Raw genomic sequence first — 20368 nt, forward strand, 5'->3', positions numbered from 1 at the left:
GTGCTTGCTTGCAGGGTGCAAAGAGGTGTCGGGAAGGATCAACTCACATTAAGTGAAAAGCATGAAATTCCTCTCCACTCCTACAGCACTCCTTTTACAAGGAGTGTTGGCTTATTATTGACTTTCAAGCCCAGTGGTCTCAAAGAGCAATATCTGACTTACAAGAAAGTTACACAGGGGTCATTATATGTATAAATGTAAAATTGTTTTTTGAAAAATTCATTTCAAACAGTTTGTTTTACAATTCTTTAAATTTGTTGCAATGAACATGTTAACATTGCACCTATACAAATAGTGTAATGAATTGCAATTGAATTGTAATAGTCACCCTGATACAACAAATGTATACACCTTTTAGTTTATCGTGACTCAGTTTTGTAAATTATTTGGAAATGTATTATTCAGAAACATTTTTTAACGAGTGTGACTATAAATGCATTTACTGTCTGTTTTAAGATTGCAGCCCAGATCTGTCGGCAAGCCGGTCTTGTGCAGAAGTCCAAGGATGTGATGGACTACAGCTCAGAGAACTTTGCCATTGTGTTTGCTGCCATGGGGGTGAGCATGAAAATTGAAGTATCATCCAATAATGTTTTCTATCATATGTGTTGATAATCCACTTTTAACCCCGGTGTGACAGTCTTTTTCCCACCCTGGTTTTAGTATTTTATTCATTAGGTGATTTAACCTTCAAGTCAGTCTTTTTACTTCTACACCTCTGAGCATATCCTCTTGCCATGTAGAGGTTACTAATTCAAAAGACCCTTAAAGCTGCCATCCAAGCACTATCAAATTCTCTTTCTTTCAGCTGCCCTTCCTGCCTGCCTTTTGTGACAGGTTGACCTTTTCCAAACTCCTAATTTGCTTCACTTGCTGAATATTTTCAACCCCCACTCCCCTAAGTTACATCTAACTGGGATGGTTCCACCAGCGCTTTGCAAATAATGTCAAAAGCTATTTTACTGGTTGCTTTGGGGAAAGAAATCCAAAATAATGCTATGTGCATGAATGGAGAATTATTTACTTTCATTTATAAAAGATGCTGAGCTGCCAACTTCTCCGGGGCTCCTGACAACCTCCCTAAACTCCGGAAATCCCCAAAAATTGCCATTTACATTTTTTTTAAGCAACCATTTTGGAAAAGTACCAAATTTTCTATGTAAAAGCCTCAAAATTCACACGATCGCTGCGGCTTCCACATCTAACTTCCGCATTTTATTCAACCGCACTGTAAACAAATTATGACAAATGATTAGTCTTGTGCAACTTCAGTGTGGCTATCAATTGCATAGGTAGCCTCTATCGCTTTAACATTTTTGTTTTCGTTTTTTTTTCTCCCAGAAGGGAAGTAGGTGTTATTAAGGCTGACTAAACCACCAGTCTTTTGTTTTGAAACCAATCTTATCATTTCTGGGGTTGTTCTAAAGGAAGTAGGAGTACTACACAGCACTGGTAAGCCTTATCAATATGCCTGCTCGGGATAAGCGCAAAATGGATGGCAATTTGGATGAAATTTCAATAAGAAACAGACACTCGCAGAAGTTTCTTGGTTCATAGTCGACAAAATATCCCATGTTGAAGCCGTCTCCAAAAGTGCGACTTCAGTGTGACACATGGTGGAATTACTGATGGTAAAACGCAGGTAGAAGGCCCCAAACACAAAGATTAACTTATTTTACTTCCGCTATACTTTTTCAATAGTTTGCAAAAACGAAATATTTCAACTAATGTAAAAACATGATAATAGCAGTCATTAGGTGACAGATTACATCAACTGAGCAAGTTGACTCTTACTTTTTCTAAAACAAATCTTTGTTGCAATTTTCCTATTTTTAACACTTGAATTTTTTCAGCAATGATTAGACTTTAATCATATTATCTTAAATCCATCAAAGGTCATTGAATCATATTGTAGCAGTCTGAAAAATTGATATCACAACATTGTTCTAAGAATCAATCGTAGTCTTGAAATTACTGATATATATCACTATTTTTTCTATCACTATGTACTATCGCTAGTGACAATGTATTATTAAGTTTAATTTTTTTGTTCAATTTATTAAGAACTGAATTGGTGGGAAGACTACTGGTAACAAATAAAGACAATTTTATTCATTGGGAAATATATTCTGCCAACATGAAAAATACATTTCACTTGCTTTACTGAACACCTGTGGCCTTGGTTGTGCTTTGTTGACATGTTTATCCATCTGTCTCTTAGGTCAACATGGAAACTGCTCGTTTCTTCAAGTCTGATTTTGAAGAAAATGGCTCAATGGATAATGTGTGCCTTTTCTTAAACCTGGCCAATGATCCTACGTAAGACTGTCAGCATTTACTGACTTTGTATTTCTAGCATCAATGGAGCATGTCATAATTGAGTACACTGACTTTGGAAAATGTAATTTTAATCATCTTAATTAAGACCAGTTTTTACAATTTCAGCATAACTGAGTTTTATACAATCCTTGATTGACTGGTATAATGAAACTGAGGTTGTTGACAGAATAAAGACTAGAAAATTGAGAGTTCGAAAAATTGGTTGGGGCAAAAGTGAGTATTATATTTTATATGGCCTTGATGACTTTAGGAAACCAGCAAATCTTTGAGAGATAAAAGGAACAAGTTTCTGACAGCATTTTCATTTATGTATTCATTTTCAACACGACTAATGCTGGTCAGGGTCACGGGGTGCCATCCCTGCTGACTATGTATACCATAAACTGGTCACCAGTCTATCGTATGACACACACAAAGGCGAATAACCATTTGCACGCCCAACCACACCACCGCTGAACGATCGATCCCATGCTACCCCACAAAAGTCAGACAGATGAAAAAAAGATTAAAATAATTATGACTGAATCGAGGGTACGGCTTGTATGCGCATAAAACACGACATGCAAAAAATTGCAGATTGACGGCGCCGTAACACGGTGACGTCACGACAAAATGGTGCCGCTGCGTCGGCGCGTGACGTCACGACGCAAGCGAATTCGGCCGATACTTTCATTTATTTCAAAATAGAGAAAAGATATACAGATAAAACGCTAAACAACATTTTTTTTTACGTCTATGAATGATATTCATGAAAAAACGTACCTTATTTTCGCACCCATAAAACGCACCATTTGATAAGGCACAGTCTCATTTGCGGGTTTATTTTCTGTTTTTTGTCAATACATTGGGTGCTTCTTCAGAAAAGGCGCTAGCATGTTATGCTAGCCCAAGTTCTGACGAATGATTCGTATTGTGTGACTTCAGTGTAGTAATCGATTGGGAATCGATTGCATAAGTAGCCTCTTTCACTTTAACATTTTAGTTTTTTTCACAAGGGAAGTAAGTATTATTAAGGCTGACTAAATCACCAGTCTGATCAGTTTGTTTTGAAACAAATCCAATAATTTCCAGGGTTGTTCTAAAGGAAGCAAGCATACACAGCACTGGTACGTCTTATCGATATGCCTGCTCAGGATAAGCGCAAAATGGATGGCAATTTGGATGAAAATTCTAAGAAGAAACCCAGACATTCAAAGTTTATTGATGTTGAAGCCATTTCCAAAAGTGCGATTTCAGCGTGTCACATGGTTAAATTAGTGACGCACGTAGAAGGACCCAAACTCAGATATGCTTATTTTCATTATGCAGTACTTTTTCAATAGTTCGCAAAACCACTATTTCAATTCATGTAAAAATGGTAACAACAGTTTGATTTAAATTGTACTACGTTTTTACATTTTACAAGCTGAGGGGCCCGGCTTTGCCGGCCGGCCCCACAGGACACAGTGACACAGGAACGCCAGATTTAAATTATGCAGCTGAGCTGAACCAATTGCCTGAATCAAACCAGGGGGGACGTGGCTTTTGCCACAATCAGTATCCTCTTTTAGAAGTGTGGAGAGGCATGTGAGTGGGCCGCAATTTTTTTTATCACTGCATCAGCAGATCTCATGTTCGTCCAAAAAAGCAGCTCAATTCAGTGAGACTGTACTGCAACATGTTTTTAATGGAAGCTTGGGGGAATTCCCACTTCTCTGGCACGCATACAAACACCAATCTCTCATAACGACACAGATTCACTGATGGGTCTTCTGAGTTGCGTGGACGCGCTCGACTTCTCTGACAATTAACCAAATCCCTGATCTGTTGACCGTGCATGTTAGCCAAGTCTCTTGAATCAAAAAAGGTTGAAACCCCATTCACACTGTTTGCCCCAGTTTACGTACAAACAGTACACTAAACACTCGCCGTATTATGGTTCCACAAGTTGCATGCAATCAAAAATGTAACGGTTATTTGTAATGCCGCGTTCAGAGTTACGTACTGTAAGAAATTCTAATAATTACCTGAATAAATCACTCAAATTCAATCATTTTTCCAGAGCCTTGAGGATCCTTGAGTATGCAAAAAAGGAACGTATAATATATACAGAAACAGGGGTATGCCTTTTAGGAATAAGTATGGAAAAGTGACGGTCAATTTAAAAAGAAAGGCTGACAAATTTTACCTATTTAAGCAATGTTTGGGTTTTATTTTTGGTAAAACATTGTAAACCAAAGTGAAAATATGACGAAAATAAATACACAATAGCGGTGCTGTTGCGTAGCTCATGCAACTAACTTAAACCACCACAAGAGCGCAAGCTAACATATTTCAGGTCAGGCATACCCATCGATAATACTTGCAAATGCTCAAAGCTTGAGTTTACACACTTGGAGAAGGTAAAGAGATTCAATCACTCGTCTATTAGGATTCAACAGCCGTTTCTGGCCACCATAAAAATTTCAACTCTGTACGATGCACGGTTTGGTTCCGACAGCAGTTTCTGGCCACCATAATGTCAACTCCCTACGATGCAGAGTTTGGTCAAAAGTAGTGTGAGAATAATGACATAAAACATCCACCCATCCATAAATCACACTTTATCTATTCCTGCTCCCCGAAACACTTATTTTTTCCTGTCATGACGGAAATACTCGGCGAGACACGTTGGTGCTGGATGCGCTAACCAAAGATGCCTTTCCACCTCATTTACAAACGTCATTTCGGGAATAATTTCCGCCAGCGAGTTTCCTTGTGCGCACACACCCATCCGTACATCACTCTTTATAAGGATTAGAGAATAGATAAAGCGTAATTTATGAATGGGTGGATTTTTTATAACTCCCATCATGACAGAAAAAAGGGTTCCGATGAACAACAAAAAAGGGAAAGAGGAGAGAAAAAAATAAGGACTTCTCCCGCTGATTATAAGTTTGCCAATAAAATCATTTCCATTCGTCTGTTAAGTCGCATCTGTTGAATGCTAGCTGGCATAAGAAAAAAGGCTGGTAGACCATTCAGCCACGTGGTGCGTTTAGGGCATATCATGTAAAAACAACAATTTATACATAAACTCTGCTTTCAGCATTAACAAAAAAAGTTGAGTTTACACGCTTAGAGAAGGTGAAGAAATTCAATCATTAGGATCTGACAGCCGTTTCTGCCCACCATAAAAAAATTCAACTCTCTACGTTGCACGGTTGGGACAAAGATAGCGAGAGAATCTTAACATACACACACTCACACACCTATAAATCACGCTTTATAAGGATTATAGATTATGTGCACTGAATGCAATGTCTGTTTGTGTTTTTAGCTTCTATATTTATTTCTCTCTTTTCCTCCCCTTTCTGTTAAAATTTAGAATTGAACGTATCATTACCCCTCGCTTGGCATTGACTGCAGCAGAATATCTGGCCTACCAATGTGAGAAGCACGTCCTGGTCATTCTCACCGATATGAGTTCCTATGCTGAAGCTCTCAGAGAGGTAACACAGCCACTCAAGCTAGTTTCTAACCAGAATTTTCAGTGAAACTATTATTTAGTGGGCTAAACGAGGGCTTAACTACCTCATATTCTGATATTCTGACAACTGCTTAAGAAGGTGCTTGATTCGATCTGCAGAGGAGTCAGAAACACTTCTTGGTAATTGTGGACCACACAATTTTAAATGCTATCCATTTAGCGACTTTCAAAGTATCGTTCATTCTTTAATTATCCCAGCCGCTTATTCTTACAAGGGTCGAGGGGTGCTGGAGCCTATCCCAGCAAACAAAGGGAAGTAGACCGGAATTGGTTGCCAGCCAAACGCAGGGCACATAGAAACAACCACACACGTGCGCATACACTTACACTTACCGCCAATTCACTTGGAAAGCTAGCAGTGTATGAGTTCAGTATTGAAAGCATTGAATATTTCATTTTCATGTATTTTTAAAAATGATTTATTTACAATGTAATGTGATGTATCTATGAAAATCATGAAAATAATAGAGAAAAAATGTTTAATCAATGTAGATGCTTCCTAAAAAAACAGTAACAATCCCTATTCACACAAAAGGATGTGCAGGATTTTATTCCCCAATGTTATAATCCACGACAGTCTTTCCGTTCATTCCTGAACAGATGCAACTCAGTTTCGTGCACTTATCTTCCCTTTTCATTGATTCCTTGTCACATTGGGTTTGGTGTTAAAAGGTAGCTTACTCTTGTAGAAGACTTGGGTACCACACTTTTGTGTAGGAATCAAAGTAATTAGCTCTTAGATTATCACATCTATCATATGTTTTTTGCTAAATTGCTGGAAAGCATTTGTATTTAGTATTTTCCTTCATTTTGAAGGTTTGTCACCTGGCTGAATGATTTTTAAAAAATAAACTTGCTATTATCTTAGCGGCGCTAAGGTGCGTATGCAGGTGACGTTAAATGCCAAGTACAATGTAAGTATTGTGCGAAATAATGGTACAGCTATGAATTTATTAACCAGGGAGAAATAAGTGTTACCTTATATGTTGCAAACACCTAGCCTCAGCTGCTGAGCATTACAAGAAAAAGCTTTAACCCCACATTTTTGCTTTCCCCTTTACTTCTTTCCCTGTTAACCCTATCCTTTTCTTTCTTTTTCATGTTCTTGGAAGTCTGGTCCATACTCTTCACCCTGCTTTTATCCCTGTATTAAACATTTTATGTTGTATAGTTTGCTTCTCAATACGCTGGCAGCACAATTCTAGATTTTAATAGTGTGATCACTTTGACCCATGTGCTCTGTCCTCAGCTAAAATTTGAATTGCTCAATGTGAAGCTGGGAATGTACAAAGAGCCCTGAGAACAATAACATATTTCTATTCAGGCAAATAGAGGGTGAGTTTTCAATTGAACTGATTTAGCCCTCCTATTAACCATCAACCCATGACTCCAAGGATAAATGCCTTTGTATTTACTTTCCCCTTTGCTCTGAAAGCACTTGACTTTATAAAGGAGGGAAAAAAAGTTAATTTAGGTAATTTTTTTTCAAGATCTTGAAATCAAAAGCAAACATTTGCAACCTGTTGGAATCTGTCATCACTTGACTCTGCAATAGTAGGCTCAGAGTAGTGTAGACATTGAGATTTAAATGAATCCGGTTGCTCTGCTTATTACTACAATTAGTCATTGATTGCAGATGACTTTTGTAATGTCATTGACAATTTGAAATTTGCCTTACATGCTTAAGCTATGCATGTGTGCAATGTTCAGTTTGTTCCCAGCTGTAGAAATGTATGGACCAGCATCACTTATAGAGCTGTCCCGACTAGTCGGCATAATCAATGACAAAAATAAATACATTGGCAAACAAAACATTCTGTCGACGATTGAATATATAAATACATTTCACCATTAAGTCATTTGAAAATGCATTTGTAAAGCCTTGTCCGAAAACAAAGCACTTTGGCCGTCGAGCATGGCGGGATGTCGAGGCAGAGCTACGTGGAAGTTGAGATTCCATTTAAGTCCGAGCAGTGGGCTGACGTCGTTGGCACTTATCTGAAAATAAAATTTACTCGGCATTTTGGACGGCAGAGAGCACCAGCGAAGGGGGAATTTTTGGGGGAGAAATGAGAGCCCCAGGCGACATTACGGCAAATGTAATGGGCTGACGTTGTTTCACTTATCCGAAAATAGAGCTTTTTGGACGGCTAATTGCCGATTGGACGGCGCAGAAGACCGAAGTGGAAGTTAAATTTTTCGGGCGGCGGTCCGGTGGCGCATGCCGGCCGCGTCGGCCTGCGGTCCGGCATTGCATGCCAGCAGCGAGTGAGGTCTGCCCGCGACCCGGGCCCAGCCGGAACAGGCAGCAATATTATAGTATTTTTGGAAGTGGATGCCTTTCCGGACATTTTTATTCAAAGATTAACTGAATGTAAAGATCATCATCATATGTGGGAATGCTGCTGTCTGGCCTCATGGTAAAGCCAGCTTTAATCAACAAGTTTGACCGTCCTCAGTTTAAACAACTAGAACAAAGCCTATGTTTTGACATTCCTTTATAATAGACAATGGTGTGTTCTTTAAGTCGTTTTGTTACCTGACATGTTTTTTTAGTCAGGCGCGTACAGTAATCCCCCCAATATCGCGGACAATGGACCCATGGCCACAAGAAAACAAAGGACTTGGACTAAAACTCCCATTTACCTGTTTTTGGGGGGATTTATATTAAGCGGAGAGGAAGTATTTTCACGTTGAGTACAGTATTTAAAATAGTTACATTTTAATATATTATATTTAGATATTAAAACATTAGTCTTTTGACACGCGTACAGCTGTAATGTTAAATAAATATACCGTTTTTGATAATTGTACTTGTGTACTTGTATTTCTGTATGAGCGCGAAAACATGTATTGTAGTAGGTAAAATGGGGGTGATCCTACTTTGCGTTTTTTTGTTTATCGAGGCCATGTCTGGTCTACATTACCAGCGGTATTCGAGGGATTACTGTATATACATATGTAGTTATATCTTGCATGTTGACTAACTTGTGCCGGAGCAATGTATACTTCAAATCATCATGAGATTATCCCCAGATTTGTAATTGCTTTTCTGTTTCTATAATTACCATCTTTTGGAATTACTAGATTGACAAATTATTTTGAATGTTTTTAGATGCGTTTGGGGTTGCTATGCTTAAATTCAAACTGAACCTTGATGTATCTTTGTGACCCTCGCACTCAGCACCCTTGCTTACGTTCATTTTTAAGGTTTCTGCTGCCAGAGAGGAGGTACCTGGACGTCGTGGCTTTCCTGGTTACATGTACACTGACTTAGCCACCATTTATGAACGTGCTGGCCGAGTAGAGGGCAGGAATGGCTCTATCACCCAGATCCCCATTCTTACAATGCCTAATGATGGTAAGAACAGCATTCTTTTTAACACTATAGGTTCAAATTGCTCTTTAGTGACACAATCACTAGAAACAGTCCTGTCTATTACATCTTCTTGACTAACAATGTGTGGAGATATCTAGGTTAATCATTGAATTTTTAACAGACTTTATTGTTTAGGAAATACATTGAAATAATTACAAGCTAAACAACACACCTCCACCAGAGGTGCAAATTGTTATTGAAGTCAATGCCATTCCAATTCTTCCATGTCATGATGGTTACAATTATTCATTCATTTTTCTTCCAAGTTGTTTATGCTGACAAAGGACGTGGAGATGCTGGAACTTATCCCAGCTAACTATGGGCAGTAGGTCGATTACACCTTAAATCGGTTTCCAGTCAATCGCAGGGAATTTTTTGTGTCATATGGATTGTGTATTTTGGAATTGAATTATTGGTCCATGTAAAACAGTGTAACCATAGGAGATGGTCTTGCAATATGTTGCCTGAAGTTACCATAGTAACTACAGTAAAACAGTGTAACCATAGGAGATGGTCTTGCAGTATGTTGTCGGAAGTTAGCATAGTAACTACAGTATGCAGTGCATATGTTGACCTTTATTGAGGACTTCTGCTGTTTTAGTACTTCAATCACTTGATTTTTAGAGGGTGGTAAAATGGCCACAAGAAAACTAAATTTTCTACATTTGGTGTTGTTCAACTGCTTGATTTTAAGTAACTTTAAAACAGATTTTTAAGTCTTCAATATAACATTGTTTACTTATGACATAATTCAAACATTACAGTGGGACAAATAAGTATTTAGTCAACCACTAATTGTCCACGTTCTCCTACTTGAAAAGACTAGAGAGGCCTGTAATTCTCAAAGTGGGTAAACCTCAACCATGAGAGACCGAATGTGAAAAAAAAACTGAAAATCACATTGTTTGATTTTTAAAGAATTTATTTCAAAATTAGAGTGGTAAATAAGTATTTGGTCACCTACAAACAAGCAAGATTTCTGGAGAGAACGAGGCCTAACTTATTCTAACGAGGTCTCCACTCGTTACCTTTATTAATAGAATCTGTTTTAACTCATTATCGGTATAAAAGACACCTGTCCACAACCTCAGTCTCTCACACTCCAAACTCCACTATGGCCAAGGCCAAAGAGCTGTTGAAGGACACCAGAGACAAAATTGTAGACCTGCACCAGGCAGGGAAGACTGAAACTGCAATAGGTAAAACCATTGGTGTAAAGAAATCAACTGTGGGAGCAATTATTAGAAAATGGAAGACATGCAAGACCACTGATAATCTCCCTCGATCTGGGCCCCATGCAAGATCTCAGGCCGTGGCGTAAATATGATAACAAGAACGGTGAGCAAAAATCCCAGAACCACACGGGGGGACCTAGTGAATGACCTACAGAGAGCTGGGACCACAAAAACAAAGGCTACTATCAGTAACACAATGTGCCGCCAGGGACTCAAATCCTGCACTGCCAGATGTGTCCCCCTGCTGAAGCCAGTACACATCCAGGCCTGTCTGCGGTTCGCTAGAGAGCATTTGGATGATCCAGAAGAGGACTGGGAGAATGTGTTATGGTCAGATGAAACCAAAATATAACTTTTTGGTAGAAACACAGGTTCTCGTGTTTGAGAAAGAATACTGAATTGCATCCAAAGAACACCATACCCACTGTGAAGCATGGGCGTGGAAACATCATGCTTTGGGGATATTTTTCTGCAAAGGGACCAGGACGACTGATCTGTGTAAAGGAAAGAATGGGGCCATGTATCGAGAGATTTTGAGTGAAAATCTCCTTCCATCAGCAAGGACATTGAAGATGAGATGTGGCTGGGTCTTTCAGCATGACAATGATCCTAAACACAGCCAAGGCAACAAAGGAGGAGCTTCGTAAGAAGCATTTCAAAGAACTGGAGTTACCTAGCCAGTTTCCAGATCTCAACCCCATAAACAATCTGTGGAGGGAGTTGAAAGTCCGTGTTGCCCAACGACAGCCCAAAAACATCACTGCTCTAGAGGAGATCTGCATGGAGGAATGGGCCAAAATACCAGCAACAGTGTGTGAAAAGCTTGTGAAGAGTTACAGAAAACGTTTGGCCTCTGTTATTGCCAACTGATAGGTTCACCAATGGGCATTACCGAATGCATGCACAAATAAAGAGAAAATACAATCTTTTGGATTTTTTTCTTGCAAGGAGAAATCGAACCGGTGAGGTCTAGTTCCCGCTTCGTTCTGTTGTTTATTAACTTCAAGGACCCGAGTTACAATGGGTACATAACAAAGTATTGAGATGGACTTTTGGTATTGACCAAATACTTATTTTCCACCATGATTTGCAAATAAATTCTTTAAAAATCAAACAATGATTTTCTGTTTTTTTCCCCCACATTCTGTCTCTCATGGTTGAGGTTTACCCATATTGACAATTACAGGCCTCTCTAATATTTTCAAGAGTCGGAAAGCTTGCACAATTGGTGGTTGACTAAATACTTATTTGCCCCACTGTAAATAAAACATATTTCCCTCCTTTCATTACACTTTTTTTCTCTTCTCAGACATCACCCATCCAATTCCGGATTTGACAGGGTACATCACTGAGGGACAGGTGTATGTTGACAGACAGCTTCACAACCGTCAGGTAATGTGGCCAGTTGAGTTAAAAAATATATTTTAAAACTGTGGTTAAAGTTTTATTTAATCAAGATTTCCATTTTTATTCTTCCAGATTTACCCACCCATCAATGTGTTGCCCTCTCTATCCCGTCTGATGAAGTCCGCTATTGGAGAGGGTATGACTAGGAAGGACCACGCTGATGTCTCAAACCAGCTGGTAACACGTTGTTTCAATTTTAGTTATTAGTTGATATTGTTAATTTTCGTTATTATTATTAGTAGCTATGGTATTTACTTTTCCTTGCTACTGTATAATTATACTACTCTTTCTTGCTTTGAATGAAAAGACAAAAAGGATCTGACAGGATGGTGATAGATTGATTGTGTTTTACAACAAACAACCTTTTGTACTTTTTCTCCACCCATTGTTCATTTCCTTGCAATATTCTCTGCACTATCTAGTATGCCTGCTATGCTATTGGGAAGGACGTGCAGGCCATGAAAGCTGTTGTGGGAGAAGAAGCCCTCACATCTGATGATCTTCTCTACCTTGAGTTTTTGCAGAAATTTGAAAAGAACTTCATTGCCCAGGGTGAGTGTTTCCCTACACAAATGTTCTCCACAAAATCTGTTAGTGATTTGGAGTTAAAAAAATAATCTACCATGTCATATATGGTATTTTACGCACTATAGAGCACAATTGCCACACTATAAACTGCACTGCCAAAGTTCAACAAAATATATGAAAAATATATATGCCGTAGATGTTTGAGTCTTTGAATAAGTCCACCCACCTAATAATCGGACATAGGCTTTGTCATCATCATTGACTCGACAAAAGCCTAATTGTCATCATACCCATCTCTGCGTATGACAAAATTGGTAGTGCCTCTCCATAAGGTGCGCTTTCCCGGCAAAAGGCCCAAATAAGTGATAATTTTAGACTCGTTGGCATTCTGCCGTGATGGATACATCGCATCATCCCCCGAGCGGATCACTTACGTCTCACTGTCTCCTTCACTTACCTTCAGTCAGCCAGTGGGAGGCAGATCACCGCCCAACGTCTTTTCATGTTCCCTCACCCCGAAGTTATTACACAGAAGGGATTGTGTGTCGTGCTACTGCAAGTTTAGAGTCATGATGGATGTGGGAAAAAAAAACTGTCCTTAAGCCTATTTGTCCGTACTTTGTGAGACCTGTAGCGTCTGCCAGAGGGCAGCAGCTGGAACAGGTTGTGACCAGGGTGGTATGGGTCCCCGACAATGTTCCTGGCTCTGCTGAGGTAACGAGGGCTGGCAATGTCTTCCAGTGAGGGCAGAGAGCAGCTGACGATCTTCTGGGCAGTGTTAATCACTCTCTGCATGGCCTTTCTGTCTGCTGCCGTGCTTCCAGCGTACCACACTGTAATGCAGTATGCCAGGATGCTCTATAGAAGGTTACCAGAAGCTTAGTGTCCAAGTTGGTCCTCCTGAGTACCCTGAGGAAATGGAGTCGTTTCTGGGCCTTCTTCACTACTGCCGTGGTGTTTGTAGACCAGGAGAGCTTATCTGTGACGTGGACCCCCAGGAATTTAAAGGACTGGACCCTGTCTACACATACTCCATTTATGAGGAGTGGGGCCAGATCTATGCTGTTTGCGAAAGTCCAGGATTATTTCTTCAGTTTTTGTGGTGTTTGGTGTGAGATTGTTCACCGAGCACCACGAAGACAGTTTGTTGACCTCGTCTCTGTAGGCCGACTCATCCCCTCCCGAGTCCGACCACAGTGGTGTCATCGGCAAATTTGATGATTGAGTTAGACTGGTGGGTTGGTGTACAGTCATATGTGTACAGGGAGTACAGAAAGCTATGGCTAGTCCTACCTAAACTGTTGTTCTGTAATGACATCAAGGAGCCTTTATCGGTAATAAAAATGGGATGTTGTCCGAGCAAATGGTGGCAGCCGTAATGTTTAATGAATAGTCACATTTACATTTTCATAAATCGTATCAGCATTTGGAATATAGTTATCAGAGACACTATTTTCATGGAACCTAAATATATTGACCTGATACGGATTTTTGTGTTCATACATCACAAATTTGGTTGGTACAAATTAATTTGACTTGTGTAAGATTGACCAAATATACCGGAAACCGGCAGAGGGCAATGATCAAAATGTTATTTTTGTGCAATCTACCAATACTTAGCACCTTGGCGATCTTCCGATAGTTCCTTGGCGAACTACTGGTGGATCGCGATCTATATAATGGGCTCCCCTGCTCAAATCATAACCTATTTGAGCTTTTTTCCCCTCCCTCTCAGGCCCATATGACAACAGGACGGTGTACGAAACTCTGGACATTGGCTGGCAACTGCTTCGAATCTTCCCCAAGGAGATGCTCAAGAGGATTCCGCAGAGCACTTTGGCAGAGTTTTATCCTAGGGAGTCGGCTGCTCGCCACTGAGCCACATTAATTGCAGTTTTCTTTGTCATGTAGTCTTAAAAAACTTTGAAAACACTCTTAAAAACATCCTCTACCATTGATCATGCCAGCAGTGTTAGCTCTCTACTTTATGGCATGGAGATGAATGTTGTTTCGCATCCCTAACGCAAAGCTTACTTTCTTTCCTTAAAGTCACCTCTCTAGATATATATTTACCTAAAATACTCTTCTCGCACAATGCGAGCACAGTAGTCATCTTACAATTAGGTGTACTGTTGTATTGCTGTCCAAAATATGTGGTGTATCTGTGGTTGTATTGCTTTTTATTGAAACAAAATGTGATCATATCTGTAAACTTTTACTCAAAACCTCGTGGTGTGTGCTACTGCTGGATCCTCGATTATTTTCCAAAAATATGTACTCTCCAACATCAGAGCAAATTGTTTCGGTATTCTTGTTGTCAGTGCTGATTTTTCAATCAAATGGACTCTAAGATCCCCAGGCTAAAAGGTGGAAGTCATGCTGTAATTAACTCTCTGAATCCCTCGTACAAAATATTTCATGGCTGTTTACATTAAATGTGCATTGTTGATTGATTAGTGTTATGAGTACGACTATATTGAATATTCCTATTAATCAGCAAAAACTAATTATTCGTTGTGCAATCATTATTGTTTTGAGTTTGTGAAAATAAATAAATTAAATTATGAGAACTTTTTTTTAAACCTTCCTTTTTTAATCTGGTAAACTGGTTAATAGTGTGATCCAAGTTTACTATCTCAATTCGTCACTGCCATCTAATAAGCTATACAAGAGGTAAAGCTTCATTCATTTGTTTCCCATACCGTTTATCCTCATTATCCTCAAGGATCACGTGGGTACTTGACCCTATCCCAGCCAACTGTGAGCAGAAGCCAAGACACTTTTTTTTTTGCCAGCCAATCGCAGGGCACAATGAGACGAACAATCATTCACGGTCATACTCATACCTAGGAACAAATTAGTGTTCACCCAGCTTGCCATGCATTTTTGCGGAAGTTGGAAAAAAACAATAGTACCTGAAGTATACCCGTGCAGGCTCGGGAGAACACGCAAACACCACACAAACGGGATTTAACCCTAAATCTCACAACTGTGAAGGGGATGTGCAAACCACATTCCAACGTGAGGCCAACAGTTAACGCGAAAATGGTAAATTGTTATGTTTTATGCGACATAATTCACATTTTATTCCTTTTAATCTTTCAAGAAAAAGATTTGTCCACGTTGTATGATCTTAATGCAGAGAGAGACAAATAAATGAATACAGTCAGGCAATGCAAATCTCTGTAAAAGACAAAATAATTTGAATAGTTTGGCATTATAAAATACATAGCACTGGGTTCAGTGTGAGTTTTACTGTTCCATTGGTTCTTTCAACGAGTCCTGCACTTTGGGGGTGGTAGGCGCAATGATATTTTAGGTTAATTCCAAGATGTCCCATAGTTTGGATCCCGTGGTTCACGAAGTGAGCACCTTTATCACTCCAAATGACTCCTGGTATTCCATGGCTTGGAATGATCCTTTTGCATATGGCTTTTGCGACTGCCATGGTGTCAGCTTCCTTGGATGGGCATATCTCAACCCACTTGGTAAGTGTGTCAATGATCACAAGACAGTACTTGTATGTGCCACTTTGGTTCAGTTCGATGAAATCCATGTTCAGAACCTCAAAGGGATATGTCCCTGTTTGCCTTGTTCCGCGCTTGGGTCGTTCATTGCCTTGAGAGTTGTGTCTACAGCAGGTGAGACAGTTTCTGCAAAAAAGTTTTAAAGTAAATTTGGAGACCTCTGGGAACGTGCATTGTTGTACTATACTGATCATCCCTCCTGTTGAGACATGGTTCCTCCCATGGCTCAATTTACCAATTACTTCAAACAATGATCGTGGGATGCATGGCTTGTTTTCTACTGCATAGAGGCAGTTCTTGTGTTGAGTGGCTCCTTCTGTTTCCCATTGTAGTTTCTCTTTTTCTGGGGCGTGATTTTGCATGTCTCTTAGGATTTCGGTAGGGATTGGGCTGTGTCTTTCCACCGTGGAGATTGCCGTCTCGATGTTTGCAGAGTGTGCGGCTTCTTTGGCTGCTTCGTCTGCTCAATTGTTCCCCGATGAGATGGGGTCTTGTCCCGTCGTGTGTGCTTTACATTTGCAGATAGCCAGCTTCATTGGTAGCTGTACCGCTTTGAGGAGTTCTGTGAGAAGCTATGCGTGTTTGACTGGGGGGATCCATTGGACGTTTTCATTTCTCGTTTTGCCCACTGTCCAGCGAATAAATGGACTGTAGAGAATGCATATTGGCTGTCTGTCCACACCGTCTTGTCCTTGGAATAGGTTACAGGCCTCTGTCAGGGCCACTATTTCTGCGGCTTGTGCAGACCAGTTGCCAGGGAGTCGTCCTATCTTAAGGGTGTCTTTTTGAGTCAACACGGCATATCCGGTGTGTTTTGTTCTGTCTGGGGCTTTTGATGATGACCATCCACATAGACAATGTGTCCGGTGGGCAGTGGGCTGTCCATTAGGTCAGGCCTTGGTTTGTAATTCTTTTCAGTTCTTAGTTGACAAGTGTGTGGATCTCCATCTTCCTCGGTGGGCAACAGTGTGGCTGGGTTCAGGGTATTACATCTTTGAACTGAGGTGTGGTTGTGAGAGGAATGTCCCGGTGAGGGACAGGTGTCAGGCTGGAGATAGAAACGCCATTTTGGTCTTGGTTAGTAACATGCCAACTGCATGACTGACCCATAGGGTCAGTGGATGGAAGAATATGAGTTCAGCGGAACTTTGGACGGCCATGGCTCCAGCACATATGGCTTGTACGCCATATGGCTTGTGCTACCGCGTCCAGTCGTTTTGAATAGAAGGTGACGGGGCATAGTTTAGCACCATGTTGTTGGAGAAGGGCAGACGTCATGAATCCTGATTTTCAGTCAACTGTTTGAACAAAAGGCTTGGTGTAGTCTGGCAAGCCCATGACGGATGAGTCTAGTATGGCCTGTTTAACAGTGTTGAAAGCTTATTCAGCAGCTGGAGTCCATTCTACAGGATCTGACAGGTTGAGGTCAGATAGTGGCTGGGTGATTTTTGCGAAGTGAAGGATCCATCCTCGACAGTAGTTGGCTAACCCGAGGAAAGCATTTGGACATGCAATGGAATTTATCAAACCTGGGGATTGAAATATAAGAAAAAAGACACAATTGAAGGTGAAAAATTATTTTCAAATTTATTTTCAACATTAAGAACATATTTGTTGGAGTAATCATTATTATAAATGTGCTTGCAATGCTTATTTAGGAATATAAAGCCTTATAATATACATGCTTACTATATTAATCAATATATTTGCTTATTAGGAATAGTAATGCTTTTATGTTAGAGTTAGAATTAATATGTGCTTTCAACGAAGACAAACGCTTACTCCAAGGTCGCTCTCCAGGACAGCTGGCTCCAGCTAGAGACTTAACAATTCACTGAGTCCTTGCTCCGAGGACTGATTACTGGAAGATACGCCTCAACCCTTTCCCCAGATACAAGTTCGCAATGAAGATCTGTGAAGGACGCTTAAATTGTTGTTGATTCAGCGGATGGCTATCAATCAACCTCCGGGATTACTCGCATATTGTTTTAATTTGTGACGCTAGGTTTGACGCTAGGTTTGCTTGATATGGAATTGTTTTGTTTCTTGCTTACGCAATTGGATCGAATCGATAACCTTGTAATTGTTTTGATTTGAGGCCTTAAATGGGCAGGACATAATGCCGCTCGACAGAATAATCTTGACCGGACGAGCGGGTGGATGTATTCTCTTCTTGCAAGAATTAAATGGAGATGTGACTACAGATGCCTTTTTTATTGAAAGCTGAATTTGGAAATACCTAAGGATAAACCTAACATTGGATAAACCTAACAATATTATTATTCAACGAATAATAATTGCGGGGTGTTAGGTTCATCCAATTGTAGGTTCCTTAGGTTTTTCCAATTCAGCTTTCAATAAAAAAGGCATCTGTAGTCACATCACATTTAATTCTTGCAAGAGAGAATACATCCGGCAGCTCGCCCCACCCAAGATTATTCTAAAGAGCGGCATTATGTCCTGCCTATTTAAGGCTTCAAATCAAAACAATTACAAGGTTATCGATTCCATTTGCGTAAGCAAGAAACAAAACAATTCCATTTGCGTAAGCAAGAAACAAAACAATTCCATAATCAAGCAACCCAAGCGTCAACCTAGCGTCACAAATTAAAACAATATGCTTGATAGTCATCCGCTGACCCAACAACAATTTAAGCGTCCTTCACCGATCTTCATTGTGAAACTCGCATCTGGGGAAGGGGTCGACGCGTATCTTCCAGTAATCAGTCCTCGGAGCAAGAACTCAGTGGATTGTTTTATGTCCTTTCGAACTTGTATCTCTCGCTGTCCTGGAGAGCGACCTTGGCGCAAGCGTTTGCTTCACATATTAATTCAACTCTAACATAAAGGCGATCAAACACATATATATATTGTTTAATATAGTTACACATTTAGGATGAGCAAATATATTGATTAATATAGTAAGCATGTATATTATAAGGCTCTATATTCATTGCAAACACATTTATAATAATGATTACCCCAACATTCCCCCCTATATTATAAATTTGCACATGATCCCCTTAATAAAACTTCCTTTCAGCTTTATTCCATTAATTCTAAATGAACATATAGTAACATCCCAGAATTAACCCAACATTCCCCCCTTTTTTATTATATGTTCGTTTTTTATTTTATGGCAAATCCAAGAAGAGAGGGATATCTCCGTTGGCTGTTTTAATTTTACCCGCTTAGGCCCTACTCGTTCGGCAGGTCTGAAAGCAGAAAACAAAATCATTTTCGCCATATTTTTCATCCTCGAAATTACCATGCTCTTGAAATTCACTGCTTCCCTCAGTATGTCTCATCAACAGAGGATATAATTCATGCAATTTAGAATTTGTAGGGGCAATCGCAGTGGTTATAAGTCGGCTCATCAAAGATCTTAAGCAGGGAATAATACAACACCCACATAATGTCAAAATCGTAGCAAAAAGGGCTACGGAAAATGCAACAAATTTGGGCCAAAATCCAAAGGACATGCCACCAGCTTTCAAGGGCGGATTCTCTGACTCCAGAATGCTCCTTCATATTGCGGTTGAGGGTCTGCAGGCCACTAATGGCCTGGGTGAGGGACCCACCGGGTGACGTGTTGTTCGGTATGAAGGTGCAACATTGATCTCCAAACATTGCACACACGCCCCCTTGCTCCGCAAGCAGCATATCCACTGCTATGCGATCCTGGAACGCCATAAGACTGGTGGCTGCCAATTGTTCCTTTATCGCCACAAATCCCTGTTCAGTATAGTTTCCAAGTTTTTTGACCTTGTAATGCAGGTAATTTATCCAATCAACATTTTGTTTGGAGTAATTAAAAGAAAAATATACTCCCAACCTGCTGCGATCTGATTAGCCAACTTATACTCGAGGGGCCCGCCATCATACCGGATTTCCAATTGTATCTCCACTGTAGATGGAAAAACAGAGACTGGTAATAGCAGTGAGACCAAGGCACAAAGTCCTGCTGTCATTTTGGCAGGAGTCGTATAATTTGTTTTGACCCCACCACCACCATAGGTCAGAACGTGGTACCAGGGTGTAGTCGGTTTTAGGACGTGGGCACACCACGTCTCATTTATCGCCTCCAGCTTCAGACCATGCCCTGTAAGGTTTTAAGCAGGTAAAATGATTTAAAAGCTTACATTTTCATTTGTCATTATCTCCGTTACACAATCAGGAGTAATTTGCGCGGGTACTACTCGTAAGAGAGGGCGGGGCCCCATACATGTTATGCAGGTTTGATTTATAGTAATAGCTGCATTTTCCATCAACAATAACCAATTTTTCTTACCGCCTCCCGTTTTGGGAACTCCCCGTTGCAGAAATGAATTCTCTGGTCATTTCAGATTTTAATTTTACTAGGGCGAATCCGGGTGTTTCCATCTCTGACGATTTTCTCCACCTGCCCATGGACTTAGGAAAAACGTCAGACAAGGATCCACAA

At 40.1% G+C, this 20368-nt stretch overlaps 1 protein-coding gene across 1 annotated transcript in view; it reads left to right on the forward strand.

Annotated features, from left to right (window-relative positions):
• Positions 1-14967, forward strand: part of atp6v1ba (ATPase, H+ transporting, lysosomal, V1 subunit B, member a) — a 58170-nt gene extending 43203 nt beyond the window's left edge. Inside the window, exons 7-14 of the mRNA XM_077613293.1 lie at positions 457-558; positions 2222-2319; positions 5687-5810; positions 9059-9209; positions 11772-11854; positions 11942-12046; positions 12292-12421; positions 14133-14967. Of these exons, the coding sequence (XP_077469419.1) occupies positions 457-558; positions 2222-2319; positions 5687-5810; positions 9059-9209; positions 11772-11854; positions 11942-12046; positions 12292-12421; positions 14133-14275 (936 nt within the window). The 3' untranslated portion in view covers positions 14276-14967. The remainder of the gene's footprint in view (positions 1-456; positions 559-2221; positions 2320-5686; positions 5811-9058; positions 9210-11771; positions 11855-11941; positions 12047-12291; positions 12422-14132) is intronic.
• The last annotated feature ends 5401 nt before the right edge of the window (positions 14968-20368 follow it).

The sequence above is a fragment of the Stigmatopora argus genome, chromosome 11 (assembly GCF_051989625.1).
Source record: "Stigmatopora argus isolate UIUO_Sarg chromosome 11, RoL_Sarg_1.0, whole genome shotgun sequence".
NCBI lineage: Eukaryota > Metazoa > Chordata > Actinopteri > Syngnathiformes > Syngnathidae > Stigmatopora > Stigmatopora argus.